Genomic DNA, 22652 nt, shown 5'->3' on the forward strand with positions numbered 1-22652 from the left:
TAATGTGTTAATTCCACAACTGTATATATCGGAATCGGTAATTAAGAGTTGGACAATATCGGAATATGGGAATATCGGATATCGGCAAAAAAGCCATTATCTGACATCTCTATATTTTACTATTATTTATTATTAATTTAGTTAGAATTTATTTATTTTAGCACTGTGTAATTGTATGTACATTTATTTTTCATCAGTTTTTTATGAATCCCTTTTGTTACAGTATATTTGATTAGTATTTATTTCTGTTGTAAGCCTGACCTAAGTTTTGATAATACTCTTTGTGATTAACATGTGGTTTCATATCATTTGACAAGGTTTATCATATTAAACTGTAAGTCGGTTCGATATAATTATTGAATCCGGTTACAATCAAAAGTAAGATTACTAAATCAGTAGGCCCTGGGCCCTGAAAAGTATGGCCCGAGGTCAAAAAGGTTAACAAACCCTGCTCTGATAAGTGCTAAAGACCTTGGCTTTCATGCACAAAGAGTTGCATGGCTTTCCTACTAAATATGGATGTACATGGGGGAAAATGGAAATTGTGGTAGAAAACGGATGAATGGATTTGTTTAAAATCTTTTAAATGTAAACATTCCAGCATACCACAAAGTATTGGACTTGTGTTTGATTACTCAGTAAAACAATACAATAAAGGAGAGCTTCTTGCAGGAGCAGCCTGATATGTGACATCCTCTTCAGTCTCAGGTTCCGCGACCACCCGCTGCTGCTGTCTGCCTGACATGGCCAAGGATCGTCACAGGATCACGTAATGACAGCAATAGGTGGTGAAATGATTGCCCAGATAAATTAATACATGTTCTCACAAATATAAATGTGAATATGAAGCAGAAAATGCATTGGGGAAATAATTTATTTTGGGGAAGGAGGATAATTGTTCATATGTCTCTGAAGTGCACATCAATCACTCTGAGGAGTAAAAGTTGGCACTTTTTATGTGAACTGTTACCCAGCACCATATTTATGTGTGTAGCCAAAGTATCTACAGCCTGTAGAAATGTGCGTAAGCCAGCTATGAAATTGCCGCGAGCCAGCACTCATTTCCACGTTAACATCAGTTTGGATACTTCTCATCTTCGCCGTGAAAAAGATGGTTTGACAAAAACAGACTATCTTTGAATCTCAGTAAAAGTAAAATAATGCTTTTTGGTAACAGTAGAAGAGAAAGTCAAACACAAATACAAATAGACAGAATATAAATTGAAAGAGTAAATGAAACCAAATTTCTAGGTATAATGATTGATGATAAATTGAACTGGAAATCTCATGTAAAAAATATACAACATAAATAGCAAGAAACACGTCAATAATGAATAAAGGAAAACATGTTCTAGACCAAAAATCACTTCATATTCTCAACTGCTCGCTAGTGTTACCATATCTGAGTTATTGTGTAGAAATATGGGGAAATAACTACAAAAGTACACTTCATTCATTAACCGTGTTACAAAAAAGATCAGTTAGAATAATACATAATGTTGGATATAGAGACCATACAAACCCCTTATTTATTGAATGAAAAATCCTGAAATTCCACGACACAGTGAATTTGCAAACAGCTAAAATTATACACAAAGCAAACTATAACCTGCTACCCAAGAATATACAACAATTCTTCTCAAAAAAAGAGGAGAAATAGAATCTTAGAGAAACATGTAATTTAAAACATTTGTATGCATGTACAACACTTAAGACATTCAGTATATCAGTATGTGGAATTAAATTATGGAATGGATTAAGCAAAGAAATCAAACAATGTACTAATATAATCCACTTCAAGAAACTCTTCAAACTTAAAAGTGTTTTCAAAGTACAAAGAAAAAGAACCATGATAAACATTCTGAATTTATTTCATCCATCCATTCAGTTTCAAAATAATCTTACTCATCTCACTATATGAAATGTAACTTACTTCACCTAGTATTATTTATTTATTTATTTATTTAGATTTTGATTACTTATGGAGTATATTGTGAATAAATTGAGAACAGGAAGTGAACAAAAGTTTTAGCAACTGTTACAAAGGGGTAGGATTAAATAAACTCTGCTTCTTCCTACTCCTTTTCGAACATGTTGAAAAGAGAAACTGGAAATTGTGACGTATCATGTTGTATGCTTGCATGTTGGAAATGAACTCAAACTCACTACATGACTTCCTCAACAGCTGAAGAACCTCTGCTTATAAGTATAGTCAGAACATACAATTTGGTATTTAGTTACGCACATGTTTGCTCTGACTTGGGGGAAGATAAGTGTGGATGGGGAGAGGGGGTTGGTTGCAAAAGATCCTGGTCTGCACATGCATGTCATCACAGGAACTGATGTATGATGTCAGTGACAGTGAGATTGTTGAGATTTTCTGACACAAGTTAAAATACACTCCAATCAGTATAATCAAAGCAGGACAGTAGATGCTATGTTGATACCTTTGTCCATCTCTTGCAGTCCTTATTACAGGCTAAGCAGTTTTTAACTTCTATGGCACACGACAGGCTTTTGTGCGTACGCAACCTTGTTACATTAGGAAGCACAGTGCGTAATCCCTGCTGCCTCAGTTTAACGAACGTGCCAGCTCGTTTACCCCATCTGCAGCGTTTCTGGGAAAGTCCATAGTTGCCTTCCGGCAAGAATCTCTGCGCAACTCTGTGGTTCAATCAGAACCGGTGAAAAAGGTTCAGCAGACGACTGTCCAATGTTTAATAGTTCCTTGCTGATGAAAGAGACCAGAGAAAGGGAACAAAAAAACTGCAAAAATACAGAAAAATGCAACAACTACGAGAGAGTGCAGTACCGTGGTGACAATCTGTGGCGCCATCTTGTTAGCATTGCACACATAGAACAAAAAGTGATAACAGACAGGGTTCTGGTAACTGCCATTTTATATTTGAACCCTTTCAGATATTTCCTGTTAAATTATTATTTTCTGTAAGATATATTTTTTCAATACTTTTAGCAACAAGACCGCGACCCCAAAAGGGCCAAGCGGTAGAAAATGGATGGATGGATGGATGGAGTATCACGTAACACATGTCTTTTCTCTGTCAGGTTCCCAGTCATACTGTCCATAGAAGAGCATTGCCCACTGGAGCAGCAGCGTCAGATGGCTCGAATCTTCAGGGACGTGTTTGGAGACAAACTACTAATTGACCCAGTGGAGCAAATGGCTGAGCAGCTACCTTCTCCCACACAACTGAAGGGCAAAATTATCCTCAAAGTAACATACTGTGTTTGTGCGTGTGTGTATGTGTGTGAGGTGTTGACATAAGTGTTTGATTAAAAGCAGTGGTGCTTTGTGTGTCTATGTGCAGCATAAGAAGCTCAGTGTTGATGGTAGTGTTGTCACCAAAGACTTCAGAACTTGGCAGAAACAAGGAGACTTGGAGATGTGGGATCCTGTGAATCAGGTACTTTTACTCCAACAACTCTAAAGAAAAAAACATTTTTTTTGTGCTAACCTAAATCTTGTTGAATTTGTGCATGTTAGTGCTGGAATAAGCACTACTGTGTGATCTCCAATGACATGCTGTACTACGCTGAGGAGTATGAGGAGGAAAAGGAAGACCTCAAGAAGGTACATTTTGTATCTGCTACTCTCACTGACAATAACACTTTGAAAACACACAGTTATTTATGATCACTTGTATATTTTAGGGCTGTTAAACTATTCAAATATTTCAGCGCAAATAATTAACTTTTGTCCATAATTAATTGCAATGAATCATAAATGGAAGTATTTTTGTGACGCATGGGGTCGCATTGCAGCGGTGGTTGTAGTGATCCCAATGTGCAGAAGGCAGCAGGAGATAGCGTGCAGGTAAAAAGGTATTTAATCTAAGAAAAAACAGAACACGAGTGCAGCAGGGAAAGCACACAAGCATAGGGAAGGCTATGCAATACAAAAAAACTAAACAGGCTAGAAAGTAAACTAACAGAATGCCGGAGGACAGCAGGTTTACCAACTTGAAGCATTCACAAAAGACAATGTTGGGACACCAGCCAACAGCAACAGCTGAACTTTAATAGTCTTGATTGCAAACGAAACAGGTGTGTTGGCAAACAAAGTCAAGGTGCTGTATAACCAAAGTGACAGGAAGTGCAACCAAAATAAAAGCACAAGGCAGGAGTTAAGACACTAAAGACAGCCATTAGAGCAGCATGCGGAGTCTCCGGAGGATGCGGATGAGCCACTGAAGCAGCAGATGGCATCTACGGAGGAGCCACTGAAGCAGCAGGTGGCGTCCGTGGAGGAGCCACAAGAATCAGCACAGGAGTTAGTGTCGGTGGCCATGCAGGAGGAAACGGTCTGGTTGGACATTGGAATGGCGGCGGCGGCCACGCAGGAGGTAACAGCCTCGCTGGACGTAGGACTGGCGATGGCAGCCATGCAGGAGGTAACGGCTTCACTGGCTGGATGTAGGACTGGTGGCAACTGCCGTTGTGGACAAAGTTGTACCTCCCACTCGCACAGCTACTAGCACTAGCCCCACCCATTCAAGACGCTGTCTCTGGTTTGAGGGGGGAGTGTTTCACCCTCAAAAAAGCCAAGAGTGGGTGGGATTTGAGAAGCCGAGATGCTGTTATTGGCGGGGTCCGGACTTTGGGAAGTCGGGGGTGGTAGGCCGGGCCTTGGCTGCACTGGATAACCGCCCATGCCGCGTAGAGTGAAGTGAAATGAATTATATTTATAAAGCGCTTTACATAGTGAAACACATTATCTATAACCTTTAAGCTACATTTTAAACCGGTGTGGGTGGGACTGGGAGAAGGTGGGTAAAGTGTCTTTCCCATGGACACAACGGCAGTGACTAGGATGCGGAAGTGGGTATCGAACCTGCAACCCTCAAGTTGCTGGCACGGCCGCTCTACCAAATGAGCCACGCATTGTGAAGGTTTGTTCGGAGAAGCCACTGGGGTCGGGCTCCGTCTGCGTCGACGACGTGCTGGAAAGGCACTCGGCCAATACGTGTCTGCTGGACACAGTCTCCAAGTCTTTTGGAGAGTAAAGCCGTGCTTCTGCTCTCAAAAATGATCCTCTGCCAATACCTCATCTCCTTCTCACTGAAGTCTTTGATGGTATCACTATCTGGTTGGAACATTCTGTGACGCTGGGGTCGCATTGCAGTGGTGGTTGTCGTGATGCCAATGTGCAGACAAAAGAGAAGACGAGTGCAGCAGGAAAAGCACAGAAGCATAGAGAAGGCTATGCAATACAAAACAACTAAACAGGGTTTAAAGTAAACTAAAGACAATGTTTTTATATGAGAGCACAGCGTACATGTGTGCTTTTAAAAGGCGGGGCCTGTTGCCCAGTGATGTGTGATATCATCGAGGGTTTCAATGGAGCTATGTTTGTTAGCTTTAGCAGTTAGCAACGGAAGTTTGTCGGCTCTGACGCTAGCTCCTTTGACTGGTTAATAAAGAGATTGAATTTGCTTCGATGGCTGTCATATGTTTTTGTCAACAAACGGTGTATTGTTTAGATGGCAAGTTTGTCATTTCAATCATTGATTTGTTGTTCATTATTCCCATTGTGTACGTGTGTGTATGTTGTTGTCTGCTGTGTCACATAGTGATGGTGCCTCTTCCTATTTAATATCAAGTTCATTTTAGTGTGGTGCTGCTTGTTGCTTTCACTAGAAAAAACATACTCATCCTTGGGGTCACGCTGCAAGCAACACTCACCAAACCATGACAGAAATGATCCAGCCAATGAGTGACCCCGCGAAGATGTCTATGGCCCAGTGACTTGACAAAATTGTGGCCCTGATGGCCATATTGAAGTGTTCTCCAGCTTCTCCTCAAGCTCCCTCCCACCCATCCCTGTCGACTGTTGGCCTCTTTGGGGATGTTTGGAATCCGTCCCTTGAGGGGGTGGGGGGCTATGAGTAGCTGTGCAGCTGGGGAGGCACAGCTACTTCCTGCTCCATTGAGGTCTCATAAATAATGATAAATGGGTTATACTTGTATAGCACTTTTCTACCTTCAAGGTACTCAAAGCGCTTTGACATTATTTCCACATTCACCCATTCACACACACATTCACACATTGATGGCAGGAGCTGCCATGCAAGGCCTTGACCACGACCCACCACGTCTTCTACGATGCCGCTATCATGCCTCCCTGCTTGGATGACCTCATCTGCAATGTCTCTACCAGCACGCCTTCCTGCTTCGGTGAGGTCGTCCACAACGCTACCAAGCCTCCCGATTGGATGATTATCCAGCATTCATTGTATTAATAATGATGATTTTGAGTTCAATTGCAAGACCAACATTTTCAATTTTGACTCTGTTTAGAGTATTAACAATGCCCTGGTAATATAATGAATATATAGTGATATACTGTATTTATACAGTATATCACTATTTTATCACACTTTATTTATTTTGGGATCCAAGATGGTGGCGCTACGCCCGATTGCAGCCAGCCATTCACCCCAATTCATGTCGTTTCTTGTTTATCTATTGGTTTTGTTTTACCAAAGTATCTTGCGATCAAACCGGATCATTTACAGATATGATCGTAGAGCGCTTTTTGACATCCGTGCCTCAATGGAGGAAAACTTTGTTTGGTGCGAGGAGCAACAAACACAGCCAAAAAAACTATCGCCAAAGGACTGTTATTCCCTTCGGACCCTGGAGTAACGTCAATTTTACAAACCGACGGACACACCGGAGAGGCGGAGGTAGACGCGGCCAGAGCGGTGAAAAACAAACTTTCTCAAATGACGACCCATCTCTCGTCTCCCACCTAGCCGCAAGCTCAGTGTTTACCGGCAAGAACACCTACCTCGTCGGCGAGTGAAGTCACCGTGAAAGTCGGTCTGCTCAATGCCAGATCGGTGAAGGAGAAAACAACTGTGTGAGTTTATTTCCAAACAACAACTGGAATTCTTCGCGATCACGGAATCATGGCAAATCCCCGGGGATTATTCCTCTCTCCATGAACTTTGCCCACCTGGCTGTAGTTACCACGGCAACCCGAGACACGGAAATACTGGAGGGGGCGTGGCCTTCATGTTCAAGGACAACTACAGCTGTTCTGTGTTAAACTGCCTCAGAAACTCCAGTTTTGAAGCTCTACTGGTGAAAGTGGGCTTGTCTGACACCCTCCTGGTTCTGACCATCTACCGCCCAACGGACAGCAAGTTTTTCAAGGAGAGCAAGAATTTTACAACTCAAATCTCAATAAAATCATCCCCAGCCATGACAGAGTGCTGATCTTGGGAGATTTCAACATCCACGTTGATAATCCCACACGGGGCTTTGAATGTGAATTTATGGACCGGATAGACTCTTTTGGTCTCACCCAACACGTTTCCGTCCCAACCCATAAAAAAGGTCACACCCTTGTCTTGTCCTCTCTGTCAATCTCCCTGTCAGCAATATGGAAACCATGCAAGCCCACACTGACTGTGACCATTATGCTGTGGTGTTTCAAACCTCTCTGTCTCCACCCTCCACTAACACCCAATGTCCTGCACGCCTCTCACGGTTTATCAATGCCTCTGCTTTTGCTGCCCCCCAAAACACCAGGGCAGGTGTCTGTCATCAGACCCAGAGGGGCTTACATCCGTGTTCAACTCCACCTGCCCTTCTGTTCTGGACTCTATTGCCCCTCTCAAGCTGAAAAAACCCAAACCCAAGACTATGGCTTGGCTCAACAAGACCACCAGAGCAGAGAGGAGAGGCTGGAGACAGGCGGAGCAGAGGTGGATGAAAGATGGCCTGCAGGTCTCTCTTGAGATACTGAGGGACAGACAGAAGAGCTACCACAGGGTGGTTAAAGCTGAGAGAGACAAGTTATTTGCCAGTCTCATTGTCAATGCTCCAAACTCCAGAATTCTATTCAGAACCATCAATTCTGTTGTTTGCCCTCCCACCACTGTTATCCAGGATGTATCCCCTACAAAGTGTGATGAGTTTCTGTTGTTTTTCTCAGATAAAATAAACACCATCAGAAGTAACATCCCACCTTTCACCCGGGACTTAGCTATTACTCTGAGAGGCTCATCCTCTTTCTCCATGTTCAGCTCCATCCCTCTCTAAGATGGCCGCCGCCTTGAGACCAGCCACATCCCCTCAGGACCCCGTCCCTGCCCTCCTCCTTAAGGAGGTTTTTGATGCAGTAGGTCCCCACATCTAGTCCATCATCAACTGCTCCCTGGCCACAGGTATAGTCCCATCATGCCTAAAAGAAGCAGTGGTCCAACCCCTTCTTAAGAAAGCCAACCTAGATCCCGCTCACCCCAGCAACTACAGACCCATCTCAAAATTACCATTGCTGTCTTAACTGTTAGAAAAGGCTGCCCTCAGCCAGCTGCAGCCCTATCTCCAACACAACAACATACTGGAGAAATTTCAGTCCGGATTTAGGACCGGCCACAGCACTGAGTCCGCCCTCTTGAAGGTGTTAAACAACCTTCTCCTCATCACTGACTCTGGGAAATGTGCTGCACTGGTTCTCCTGGACCTCAGTGCAGCGTTCGATACTATAGACCATACTGATCTCCAGGACCACCTCCCAACACAGCCCTGTCCTGGTTTACGTCCTACCTCAACAACAGAACCTTCTCTGTCAACATAGCCAACCATTCCTCCCGCTGTGCCAACCTCACCTGTGGGGTCCCTCAGAGCTCAATACTGGGTCCCATCCTGTTCTCCATCTACATGCCCCCCCCTCAGCCAGTCATTCATCGCCATAAAATTTCCTTTCACTGCTACGCTGACGATACTCAAATCTATCTTCCACTCAAGACAGACGATCCCTCTGGGCTGGACCTTTTGAAGGACTGCTTGCGGGCTTGCGGGACATAAAGTCACAAAACTTACTGTAGCTCAATGACACCAAGAGGGAAATTCTTCTGTTCGGCAACCCCACCTCGGTCAGTCAGATCAGAAATCATTTAGGAAGTTTGGCCACTCTTGAAAAAACCCACGTCAAAAACCTTGGGGTCATATTTGACCCAGACCTCAAGTTTGACAAGCAAGTGAAATCTGTGGTGAAATCCTGTTTTTTCCAACTGCGCACAATAGCCAAGATCAAGTCTTTCCCCTCCCCTAGTGACCTACGGAGGGTCGTGTTGATGCTCAACTTCTATAGACTGGACTATTGCAATGTCCTCTATGCTGGGTCACCGACAAGACCATCCATAGCATGCAACTAGTACAAAATGCAGCTGCCAGGCTGGTGACAGGCACAAAAATGAGGGAACACATTTCTCCCATCCTCTCCTCTCTTCACTGGCTCCTAGTGATGCGCAGAGTGAAATTTAAGATCCTCACGTATGTATTCAAAGCGCTCAATGGTCTCGCCCCAGCTTACATCAAAGATCTCCTGGACCAACCTACCAGCTCCAGGCTTGGTCGTTGCCTTAGATCTGACAACCAGATGACCCTGAAGGTCCCACGGTAAACCTAGTGACAAAGGGAGGCCGTGCTTTCTCAGTGATGGCACCTAGACTATGGAATAAGCTCCCTCTGAATGTCAAGTCCGCCACCACTCTGGACTCTTTTAGAGCACAGCTTAAAACTCACCTCTTTACCGCAGATTACTTTTGATTTATGTGTTCATTGTGTGTCTTAAATGTTTATTTTAGATTACTTTGTGTGTCTCAGTCTCTGTTTCTGTTTTTTTGTTTCTCTACTCGGGCTGTGCCCCGGGCTGATGTAACAGTTGGTTGGGGGGCGCATAATAAATGAAAATAACATAACATAACATAACATATATCAAAGTATAAAATGGATGGATGGATGGATAATATAATGATAATATTCCGGAAGTTCCGGGATACGTGCATGTAGCAGCTAAAAGACGGCACTTTGACTAAAACATGACAAAACCGAGAAAAGAAACACAGGTTTGGAACCTAAGGAACAATCCAGAAGAACACAAAGAAGAAAGAGCAAACATGTCGCTTGGAAAAGTTGAAGCAGAGCTGGAAGAGATAAAGAAATCTCTCAGCCACATGTCCCGGGAGCTTAGCGCGCTTGTTAAACAGAAAAACATGCTGCAGGTCCTAGTGAATGAAGTAAAACAACTACAGCAAGTTGATGGAGACGGATGCTAAAATTGACGGCATGGAGAGATGAATTGAGGAGCTGCAACAGTACACACGGATGGAAGATGTGATAATGATGGGCCTGGAAACATCGCACTGTTCCTATGTTTCCACGGTCAGGGGGGGGAGATGCTGGAGGAGACACCCCGACCGAGGAGCAGGAAACACTGGAACGGCAAATGTTGAAGTTCCTACAAGCCAAGCACATCAACATACAGAGCTCCTTTGTTGCAGCTTGCCACACGCTTCCCAGGAGGGACAGAAACAAAAAGCCTTCCATCATCATACGGTTTGCAAACCGAAAGCATAAAGTTGAACTGATGAAACAGGGCAAGAAGCTAAAGGGAATGGGGGTGTTCTTGAACGAGCACCTTACCAAAAGAAATGCTGATATTGCCAGCCATGCATGCATATTAAAGAAGCAGAAGAAGATACAAGGAACGTGGACACGCGTCCACACGCAAGGTGATGATACGGTTGAACGGGACACCAGAAGAGGCCAAAGTCGTCACCATAAGAGAACTCAAGGATCTAGATCGGTACAGAAAAGCTACAAACCGCATGGACCGCAGCTTCTTTTTCCCCCTTTTTTTCCTCTGGGAATTTCTGGATTTTGTGCTTCACAGATGTTGCTTATTTTATCTATGCATCTACGTCAACAACAGCTGGGGCACCAACACCAAGACTGTTACCAGTCACTGCTTATCAGATTTGGTGTACGTTACTGTGAAATGCAGACCCATCTACCTTCCACGGGAGTTTAATGTTGTCATGCTAACGGCTGTTTACATACCACCGGCAGCTATTGCTAGTACGGCCCTCAGGGTGTTACATGACTCCATTAGCAGTCAACAAAGCGCATACCCTGAGGCGGTGCACATCATTGCTGGGGATTTTAATCATGCAGAATTGAAAACTGTGCTCCCTAAATTCCACCAGCACATTAAATGTGCAACTAGGGGAAAAACAGTCTGGACAAGGCATACTCTAATATCAAGAGTAGCTACAGGGCTAAGCCACTACCACACTTGGGCCAGTCCGACCACCTGTCAGTGTTGTTAATCCCAGCATACACCGCCCTCAGGAAAAGTGCTCCCCCGACAACTAAGACTGTTAAAATCTGGCTTGAGGGCGCCTCTCAGCAGCTCCAGGATTGCTTTGAAAGAACAAACTGGGGCATCTTTGAACAGCAGGACCTGGAGGACTACACTTTATCAGTGCTGATATAGATCAGCACAGATAAAGTTCTGCACGGATATTGCTATGACTGAGAAGCGCATCCGGGTCTATCCAAACCAAAAGCCCTGGATGACTGGTGTGGTCAGGACCCTGCTGAAGGAGAGGAACAAGGCCTTCAGGTGTGGTGATGGGGCACAGTACAGTATTGCCAGAGCCAGCCTGAGGAGAGGCATCATAGAGGCCGAGACAGCATATCAGAAGAAAATAGAGGGACACCTCAGCAGCAACAACACAAGGCATGTGTGGCAGGGGGTGAAACACATCACCGGCTACAAATCCAACAACCTCGCTGTGGCTGACGGAGACGCCTCCCTGGCGGAGGAGCTGAACATCTTCTTCGCTCGCTTCCAGGTGGAGCAACCACATGCAGTCACATCACAACCCTCAACCCGTGAATACGTCCTCATGTTGGAGGAACATGAGGTGCAGCGCACACTAAGGAGGGTGAACCCAAGGAAAGCTGCTGGACCAGATGGCATACCTGGACGTCTACTAAAGACCTGTGCAGACTAGCTGGCTGTTGTCTTTACCAGGATTTTCAACCAGCCCTTGTCCCAGTACATCGTCCCACCCTGTCTAAAGGACTCTGTTATTGTCCCACTGCCAAAAAACTGCAGTAAACAGCCTGAATGATTACCGTCCAGTGGCACTTACACCAATCATTATGAAGTGCTTTGGAACTCTGGTTCGGGAGCACATCACCTCAAATCTGCCACCTGCATTGGACTCTCACCAGTTTGCGTACAGGGCCAACAGATCTACAGAGGATGCTATCGCAACAGCCCTACACACTGCTTTGAGCCACCTAGAGCAGCAGGGGAGCTATGTAAGGCTACTCTTTGTTGATTTTAGCTCTGTGTTCAATACCATCCTCCCCCACAGACTGGTACCCAAGCTGACGGGGCTGGGACTGTCTTCCTCCATCTGCCACTGGATCCTGGACTTCCTGACAAATTGCTCTGAGGGTGAGAGTAGGCTCCCACCTCTCAGCATCCATCAGCATCAGCACGGGCTCCCCCCAGTGCTAAGCCCCCTAGTCTAATGGTGAATGGTAAATGGGTTGTACTTGTATAGCTCTTTTCTACCTTTTTTAAGGAACTCAAAGCGCTTTGACACTATTTCCACATTCACCCATTCACACACACACATTCACACACTGATGGCGGAAGCTGCCATGCACGGCGCTAACCAGGCCCATCAGGAGCAAGGGTGAAGTGTCTTGCTCAAGGACACAACGGACGTGACTAGGATGGTAGAAGGTGGGGATTGAACCAGTAACCCTCAGATTGCTGGCACGGCCACTCTCCCAACTTCGCCACGCCCTTTACACTCATGACTACACCCCTGCTCATGCTAGGAATACCACTATTGAATTTGCAGACAACACCACGGAAGGGGGACTCATTTCTGGGAGGGATGAGTCTGCCTACAGAAATGAACTAAAGCGGCTGACTGGGTGGTGCAGGGAAAACAACCTGGTCCTTAACACCACCAAGACAAAGGAGCTGATCATGGATTTCCGGAAGAAAAAAAACGATAAACATCAAACCACTGTACATCAATGGGGACTATGTGCAAAGGGTCTCTAACTTCAGGTTCCTGGGCATCCAGATCGAGGAAGACCTGTCGTGGAGTATGAACACCTCAGTGACAATCAAAAAGGCACAGCAGAGACTTTACTTTCTGAGACTCCTCAAAAATAACCACTTGTCACAAAAAGTGCTTGTGTCCTTCTATCGCTGCTCAATAGAGAGTGTGCTGACATACTGCATGTGTGTATGATATGCCAGCTGCACGGCGACAGAGAGAAATGCAGAGGGTCATAAAAACTGCCATGAAGATCACTGGCTGCTCTCTCCCCTCCCTAGATGAACTGTACAGTGGCAGGTGCTTCAAAAAGGCCCAAAACATCATAAGGGACCCATCTCACCCGGGACATAAACTTTTTGAACTGCTGCCCTCGGGCAGGAGATACAGGACAATAAAATGCCGGACAAACAGATTTAAGAACACTTTTTACCCGAGAGGAATAGTGTCGCTGAACACAAGACAATAATGACTGTGCATGTGAGCTGTGTGCTTGGTATTTTTATGTATTTGTATCTATTTATCTATTTTCTTATGTTTTTATGTGTTATTATGAATTTGCACTAAATTAGTTTTGCTTACAATTTCGTTGTACAATGACAATAAAGATATATTCTATTCTATTCTTTTCACAGATGTTGCTTATTTGCTTTCTATTTACTCCAGAAGTTCACAGAATTTATCTTATAGTTAATTGTATCCAAACTACTCTTGCTGTCCCTGTGTAGGAATAACAGTAACAACAGCCTGTTGTTCTTATCCCATACTGTATAAGAAAGGTCTTGGTGCTAATGCTAGAAATGAATTAGTGAAATGTACATACATACCTCTTCTTTCAGCCCGTATTTCCTCCTCCTCCTTCCTTCGCTTTGTAGGCCGCACTGTATAACTTTGATGTCACACTTTTCATTGTAAAAGATTATTAATCAGATAAAATTGCTCCACCACTAGCCTTCTTCGATCATGCCACGATGTGTCGTTGCCTTCCACCAGCAGTTTCACCGGGTTCACGATGCAGGCGGCAGGTCGCAAAGACGTCACATCATAGGTCATAGGTTAGCTTGTTATTTTGTTAAAGAAAACGTTCGAATTAAGTGTACAGAGTCCGCATTATACAAAAAAATGTTTTTAACGTATTTGTATTTTTATTAAAATTGTTTGTTTTTCTTACATTCTGCAATTTACCGCCCACTCCAAAGGATGGCGCCCCAGGCGGCCGCCTGTTTTGCCTGTTTTGCTTGAAAGTCGGCCCTGCCTCCATTGACAGTAATTTGGATAAAACTGTTAACAAATTTTAACCAATAAATGACGGAAAACATATATTTTTAAAGTTCCTGCATGAAATTCTGACAATAACATTCTATTTGTGTCAAAATGTTGGTGTCTTTTTCAATGTTACTTTATATTATTGTGAAAATGGGCTCTCTGCCAATCACCGGGAAGATGACAGAGCGTTGCCTCCCCATTGGAGGGAAAGGTATATAAAGCGAAGCCCTGCTAGAAAGATCATGACATACATTTACCCACATTGTGTGTTTCCCAGTACCAGGACCTTCAATGTGGGGACACGTGGTTCCATGGTCACATAAAAGAAGGCAGACAAATGGCAGAGCAACTGATCCATGATTACTGTACAGACATGAGAGGAAGAGACGGAACCTTTTTGGTCCGACAGAGCGATCGTGTTGCCACAGACTTCACTCTCTCCTTCTGGTAGACTTGACTCCATCTATACTCATAGCTCTAGCTTTGATTTATCTATGTTCATTGTTATCTGTTCTCAAGTTGACTTTGTGGTATTTAAATGTGTTCCAGGCGCAGTGGGAGAGTCCAGCATTGCCGTATTCGATCTTTTTCAGAGGGACAAAACACAATTTACTACCTGACTGCAAACCTGCACTTCCCCAGCGTATTGTCGCTGATTCAGCACTACAGAGAGCACCCTCTACGCTGTCAAGACTTTGAGCTGCGTCTCACTGACCCTGTACCACATCCCAATCCACATCTGCAACAAGGGTTTGTCAACATATACTACATTTTCAATATATAAATATATAAATTATAAAACATGTTTGTGTAATGGAGGCCAGCCAGTATGGCTGGGCCATGTGTACATTGGTAAACCTTACTCCCTGACAAATTTAAGAGCAGTGCTGGTTACCGAGTTGATAGCTCGGACTTTTAGCTCTGTAGCTCGCACGCTCGTCTCGCATGCCGGACGACCCAGGTTCGAGTCTTGGGCGGAAACGAAGCAGGGACTGAACCAGGTGGGTTACATTTGCAATATCAGTAGGAAATGATCTTTTATCAAACTCACGATGATCTAGAAATCCTTGGCAGAAACAGTACATTATATGTAAAATGTTTGTATCTACAAATAAACTCTTAAGAACTTTCATCCTAAAATGGACATTTATAGTAAAAAATATTAGAGATGTCCAAATCATAGGATCAGATCGGACCGATATCTGCCTTTTTTAACTGATCGGCTGATGAGCTGTCGAGCCCAGCTGATCTTTACCACAGCTGTGTGCCAATGTTTACATTCTAAAGATTGTACTCACGTAAAAGATTCTTTCAAAAGGAATGAACGCTCCTGCATGTTACACACATGCAGGAGTTGCATGAATTTTAAAAGGCTGCGTTTCTTGCCAGAGCACCTGCTACAATTAGAGAGCAAGCTGCAACGCATGTTAAAGTTAAAGTACCAATGATTGTCACACACACACTAGGTGTGGTGAAATGTGTCCTCTGCATTTGACCCATCCCCTTGTTCACCCCCTGGGAGGTGAAGGGAGCAGTGGGCAGCAGCGGTGCCGCACCCGGGAATCATTTTGGTGATTTAACCCCCAATTCCAACCCTTGATGCGGAGTGCCAAGCAGGGAGGCAATGGGTCCCATTTTTATAGTCTTTGGTATGACTCGGCCGGGGTTTGAACTCACAACCTACCGATCTCAGGTCGGACACTCTAAGCACTAGACCACTGAGCAGGTCATCTATCCAGAGTGCAAAGCTGCTTCTAAGATACTAAAACTCACCACAATGGTGGAAAATAAACAGTTTCTTCCTAATTATCATTATCACTGGAGGACGAGAGGACAAGAAATAACTAAGCATGTACACTGTTTTGAAATTGTTCTTATTCAATGAAAAACTGTCCAGAGAAACTAAGGTACATTTAAATATTTATTTGAGTACTCAAACAACATCAGATTACAAAAGAGAAATCATTTTTGCTGCGGAAATCCAATCCAATCCAATCCACTTTATTTATTTAGCACATTTAAACAACAATTTTTTTTCCAAAATGCTGCACAACAATATTAAAAACAATATTCAAATATTATCCTTAGCTCCACCAATGACTGAATAAAAACAAAAAACAAATAAATATAAAACCAATATAAAAACAATATAACAATAAATATGATTAAAAACGATTTTAAAGGGTAAAACCAATTAAAACAGTAAATAGAAATCAAAATTTTAAAAAACACAGAACAACAGAGGACCACACAACTCACGTAGTGTTAAAAGCCAAAGAATAAAAGTGGGTCTTAAGACGAGACTTAAAACACTCAACTGTGGGAGCAGTTTGAACATGGAGGGGCAGAATGTTCCAGAGCTTAGGGCCGACCACAGAGAAGGCCCTGTCTCCCCTGGTTTTAAGTCTGGTCTTGGGCACCACGAGCCGGAGCTGGCTCTCGGACCTCAGAGCGCTCGCAGGAGTTTAAATTTGGATGAGGTCTGAGATGTACTGAGGTGCCAGTCCATGTAAAGATTTAAAAGCAAACAGCAAGGTTTTAAAATCAATTCTAAAGTGAACAGGGAGCCAGAGCAAACTCTGAAGAATTGGGGTTATATGCTCGCGTTTCCTGACCCTTGTTAAAAGTCGTGCTGCTGCGTTTTGGACTAACTGCAACCGGGAGAGAGCTTTTTGGCTAATGTCAGCACAAAGTGACTTGTTCAAAAAGGTTAAAAGATTAAAACGGTTTTACCTTTGCTAAAAGACGAAGATGATAAAAACACGATTTTAAAACGCCATTGACTTATTTGTCAAGTTTAAAATCGCTGTCTATAGGAAAGGACGAGAGAGAGAGAGAGAGAGAGAGAGAGAGAGAGAGAGAGAGAGAGGGGCGAATACAAGCTCAATGATTGTGGATAGGAATGTTTTGGTTAAGCACTGAGTTGGCAGTTAACAACATCAATAATAAAACAAGCCTATTTGGAGTATAACATTTGATTGAAAAGACCATAAAATGCATAGGCCATAAAAGTGTCTTATCTTAGAACAAAAAACAGACCAATGTAGTGAAGACAACGTCGCACACACAAACTTTTAGACTCAAATTGTGGTTTAGACACAAGATTACTGAAATATTAATTTTGCCATTACTTTCCACCCTTTTGGTCACATTATGAACACATTTGACCAACTCAAGAAATGTTTTCAAGAGACGGTGAAAACATCCATACTGTTACATTAGAAAGTTTCATCAATTACCGTTGAAAAAAAGCTGTTTTTTTCTTCTCTTTTTGAGCTGTCAGCAACTGTTTAGATAGAGCAGGAATAATGGGAGGGAAGGCACAAGCCTATTTACCTTTAAAAGTCGTTGGTCATACGGGTAGTTTAAATCCAAATCCGAATCAAGGCAATAGGGCCTAGTGAATAAATCAGGAAAGCCAGATTTGGAGTTGGAGGTGTAGGGGCCTAATTCATTATATGATCAGGCTGTTTTGGGAATAAGGACATAGTAACCTTAAATGGGGTGCTTGATGACGCACAGACATAAGTCCTGCCACATGGGACAAAACAAAAGCCTGAAAAACCAAAGATGGCCACAGCTGATATTAGAGCTATTAATACTATGGAGACCAAACAAGCATTCCCCCAGAAAACCTCCCCCTAATAATGGAAATTTCTCCTTTAATATGGCCATCACTGCCCGAACCGAGGTGGTCGGGGTCGTCCAGTACACAGTTTCCCAGTCAGAGCAGTAGGGTCTAATGTTAACCTGTGTACACACAGGTTATTGCCTACAGGCAATAATACACATGTACACATCATAAACGCGTCATGAATGGGGATCGGCATCACATTTGACAACATCACACATGTCAAACTGGGACGTCATAGCTAACCCCTTTGTATAAATTAACTCAACACCCCTATATAATTTAAAGCATTTATCTGACGCGACTGTAGAGTGCACACATTGGACGGCCGACACGATGCCAAGAGTTCCAAGGGTGAGTTGGACGGTGAACAGGGGGTGAAGGTTTTCGTCAAGGAGGTTCCCAGAAAGCGAACAACTAGATGGATCGTCTGTTTCAGCCACTAGTGTGTGTGCGCCCGTGTGGCTTGGCTTTTCTGTGACCTATTGAAGCATTCATCTATAGCCTAGGAAGCAGAGCACTTACTTCTGTGGTGTGCTAGTTAATGTTGTATACTAACAGTGTACTATCATGGTCGTTGCAGCTGTTGTTGTTCATCAACAAGGTTAATGTTGAAAACCCCAAACTGTTGGTTGGTAACCCTTGCGAGTAACCGCTTTGAGGATGAGAACTCTTTGTAGGTTTGCCCGACACCGCAGGGAGGTGTTTTTTGTAGCGGTCGTTGCTGCAGACGTCGTCGTGATGAGTTGTCACACTTCAGGCAGGGATGAGCTGTTTGATGTGGTAACGGCTTGCAGTGGATAGTTGGATCCAACATGTAAATCTGTAACGGCATAATAAGAGAAACAAGGGTACATGCTCCTACCCAAGGTAGGAAGGCTAACAATATTCAGGCGGAGGGCTTGCTTGGAAAATGTAAAGAGCAAGACTAAGATTTGCACACTCAAGTGATTTGATCATTTGTTGTTCAAAAGCAAGTTTTGGAATCACCACCAGGAGTGTGATGATACTCCTGTAGTCTCACTGCATTCGAGGCGGCAAAAGGGCTTATCAACAGCCTGTTGGGGGGATGCCCCTATCACATTTACTCACATCCATCATCTTTCATACCACATCCTCTAAATCACTCTCATCTCTAAGGTGCTTTCTTATTTCGCTTAGATCTCTCAGTCAGCGCATCCGCCGTTGTACACTGAGATTTGTTTGACTGGTGCTAGCCAAACTTTCATGCTATAATCAGTGGACAGTGCTACCTGGAATGGATCGAACCAACGTTTTCGATCCAGTTCTGGCGGTGTTGTTTCCTCAGAACCCAGCCTCTTGGGTGGCAGAGATGGCAATTGTTGGTTCTTCGGGGTCCTGAAGCAGACAGTCTTGTACCTGTGATGTCAAACAACATATGGCTGACGTTAGCAAACCGGTACCTTTGGAGATACCTCTCTAATTGTGTCTAGTTTTCAGTCGTCTTTTTTTTATAGTTTTGGCAGTGGCTTCGGCTTCATGATAGAGGGCGTAGGAGCTGTCTTCAGCATTTCGGAAGCCGGCCTTGGTTGGCGTTGGGTCGTTAGGACTGATTACTTGTCTTGCTTTTAATTCGGCAGCTTGACTGCGTGTTTGGATGTTTCTCTTGAGGTTTGCCGAAGCCGCAAATTCTTGAATTTGTAGTAATTGCTCTTGTTGTTGGTCCGAAGTAAATTTTTGTTGAAGTGCGCCCTTCACTTCTTAATAGAGAGAAGTTGGTACCCTCTTGTGGTCAAAAATTACACAACAGCAGTGACTAGGATGGCAGAAGCGGGGATCGAATGTGGAACCCTCAAGTTGCTGGCACGGCCGCTCTACCAACCGAGCTATACCGCCCACAGTTGTGAAGGATGTAATTTCTATCTTGACAACCAAAAATGAATCAGCGTCTCTCTGTTCAAATATTGTAGGCAGCAGGTCCCGTACTTTTTTGTTTGGAGGCACATACTTTTTTAAGGACAATAGTTCCAGCTTTTTTTATTGTTCTGGTGTTGACGTCTGAGGTGTTTAAATAGTAACAAGTCTAGTAACCACTACTGATTTTATGATTAGATATTTTGACGAGAAAAACTGTAACCAAAGGGGTCACTTTTACAAACGTACTTTTATTCTATTGTTGTCAGTTTGATAACGTTCAATATAATAACAATGCTGAATCTACAATGTTGGCGTGTTTTAAGCAAGTTAGCAGGTAACAAACTGTTTCTTTAATAGGTATGGTCTGAAACAATATTTTAAAGGCAAGCAGAATTTAAAGTTGCTAACACAGCCCTCTTTGAGCTCTGACAATGGCAACAGGGGCATTAACGTCTGGGACTGAAAGCCGTTCCACACATGCAACTTGTCAAGGGATTAAGTTTCATTCCTCTATCACATCAAATTTAGTTGAGCCCTCTTAAAATGGTATTTCCTTTAATGAGGCATGTCCAAGTCATTAGTGGTCCATGCAGCACGACAATTAGGTAATTCAACGCAGGTTTGGATCACGATGGACAGTCTGAACGATCCTGTATGTCTCACCTGTCAATAAGCACGCACACCCATTGTCACCAAAGTTACTGCAATGACAAATATGAGAACAAGGCCACAAGCAAGACCTGAAAAACAAGATATTTTTTTATTTCATGTCATAATTTTCAAAGAGACTTACACAGCTTTATTATTATTTCGGCCTGTGGCGCTGTCGCCGATGCATTTGTCGATCTTCATAGGACTGTGCCAGCGTTGTTGATGCGTTCACACAGTTTGCAAGTGGTTAGCAGGGCTGTTGACAAAAATACAGCAAGCTTAATGTATTCAACTGCTAACCTTGTCAGATGTCAAATGTAATTTTAAGCAGTGTGTTGATTGTGTCTACAACTTTGAAGAGGTCTTGCCAACTAGACTTTACCCATGTCCACATCTGTAACCCTTGGATCACACTCCTGGATCAAGGCAGCTGTTTAGCAGACTATAATTTGTTTTAGTTTTTTTCAACGGCAAAAACTATAACAGTGAATTAACACTTAATTATTTTATAGCAGCTGTACTGTTACAAATTCTATTTGTGCAATTGTTGTCATATGAATTAATAAACACATTACCGCTTTACTAATACAACAAACAAAAAATGTCAATCATGCAGTCATCAAAAGGGCCCACATTTTGTATAACATTTCATAAAATGACAATTGATGAGCTGGCGACTTGTCTATGGTGTACCCCGCCTATGCAGCTGAGATAGGCTCCAGCACCCACCGTGACCCCAAAGGGACAAGTGGTTGAAAATGGATGGGATGGATGGATGGACAATTATAGTAAATAATATCGAAATGTAACTTATCATCAATTAGCGAACAATTGGTTCTCAAGAACATATGATCATAAATGTTGCTTTCTCCATGTGCGTTTTATAAATTTAAAGAGGTGGCCACCATTATCAAACGATTATTTATTCTAACTTACTTCGCTCTCATTTCTTACTAAAATGTCAATTAATTTTTAAACAAAAGGTCAAATGTCAACGCTACTTTTTGTTTTCTTTTTTTCAATCAAATCTCTCCACAATGACAGTAAGTACGCAAACAAAAAAAAGAAAACAATCGGTTTCTGCTCTAATCAGTCTTATCAGTAAGAGGACTAAAGTGAGAGCTCGCCTGGATGTCCCTTTCCCCTTTAGTGCCGAAAATTATTATTGCAAGAAGTGCAAAAACATTGATATTGTAGTATGGGACACCTCTCCAACCTTTTTGAAACATAGTCTAACATGTGTTTTAATTTTGCATTGGAGGAGGTATTGTCGTCTGTGTTTCCTGTAGGCTTTTTTAGGAGCCAAATTGCACTTTGGAGGAATAATCCAGGCCTAGCGTATTAGACATTGTGTTGCAGTCGTGCATGAAACAACCATAGTCTTTACTATGCAAGTTGTCTGTTTTTTGCAAGTGAAATGTGTGGGTCTAAATAGTCAATTGTAAAAACTTGCTTGGAGGGTAAAGTCAAGGTCACAGAATCAGCGGCGCGCTTCTTGTAGGGCTATTTAACCCATAGATGGGGCAGTGGCTGGCGGACACCAGGGCGTGTCCACACACTGGTGGGCCTGCACGCCTCGCCTCTGGGGCCCACTGCTGCTCCGAGGTCCCCTACAGTTTAACCTGTGTCTGCAAAGACGCAGTTTACCGTGTGTGGCCACAAGGAGGCACCACAGGAGTCTTGGTGGTGGAGAGGCTATGTACCAGCAGAAGGAGGTTTACCCAGGGGCTAGCTGGCGGCGATAGCTGTAAGCAGAGAGTAGCAAGTAGGGGCATCATGCAGCATGCACTAACTACAAGCACTTCTGCCACAAATCTACGCATCACACGCACCCTTCGCGCGAGCACTCATACATAATTATATATATATACTAAATTATGTTTATTATGAGAGATTGTGAATTGTTACCTCGATGTGTACATTGATGGTAAGATTGGTTTGAACACCCTCTTTTTCCTCTCATTGATATGCAGGGAGGCTGTTCGTTCAGTCGGGATGGGAGAAGTAAGATGGTTGTTTGTGGAGAGCTGGAGTTGTGCTAAAACGGATTCGTGAGCTGCAGATGTTTTTTTTCCATTACTGCATTTTGTTTATTTTACTTTTGATTTGACAAATCTGTGCTCTGTATATATTTTTGCATCCTGTGCACTGCTGTCACTTATTTGGTGCAATAAACATTGCCAACAAGAGTTCTGCTACTAAGCTATCATTGGTTGCATTATTATATATTTTTTATTGAACGATCCCGCAACAGTATAGATACCTAGTATAGTATTTCTACATAAATTAAAGCTGCAAGCAACGATGGACGGGACCGA

At 43.3% G+C, this 22652-nt stretch overlaps 1 protein-coding gene across 4 annotated transcripts in view; it reads left to right on the forward strand.

Moving 5' to 3' along the window:
- Positions 1-22652, forward strand: part of plcg2 (phospholipase C, gamma 2) — a 148123-nt gene that overhangs the window by 59987 nt on the left and 65484 nt on the right. For all 4 annotated transcript variants that reach the window (XM_061977752.2, XM_061977754.2, XM_061977753.2 and 1 more), the window contains 5 exons: positions 3067-3235; positions 3330-3425; positions 3506-3592; positions 14452-14621; positions 14724-14924. In XM_061977752.2, the coding sequence (XP_061833736.2) occupies positions 3067-3235; positions 3330-3425; positions 3506-3592; positions 14452-14621; positions 14724-14924 (723 nt within the window). The remainder of the gene's footprint in view (positions 1-3066; positions 3236-3329; positions 3426-3505; positions 3593-14451; positions 14622-14723; positions 14925-22652) is intronic.

The sequence above is a fragment of the Nerophis lumbriciformis genome, linkage group LG18 (assembly GCF_033978685.3).
Source record: "Nerophis lumbriciformis linkage group LG18, RoL_Nlum_v2.1, whole genome shotgun sequence".
NCBI classification, from domain to species: domain Eukaryota; kingdom Metazoa; phylum Chordata; class Actinopteri; order Syngnathiformes; family Syngnathidae; genus Nerophis; species Nerophis lumbriciformis.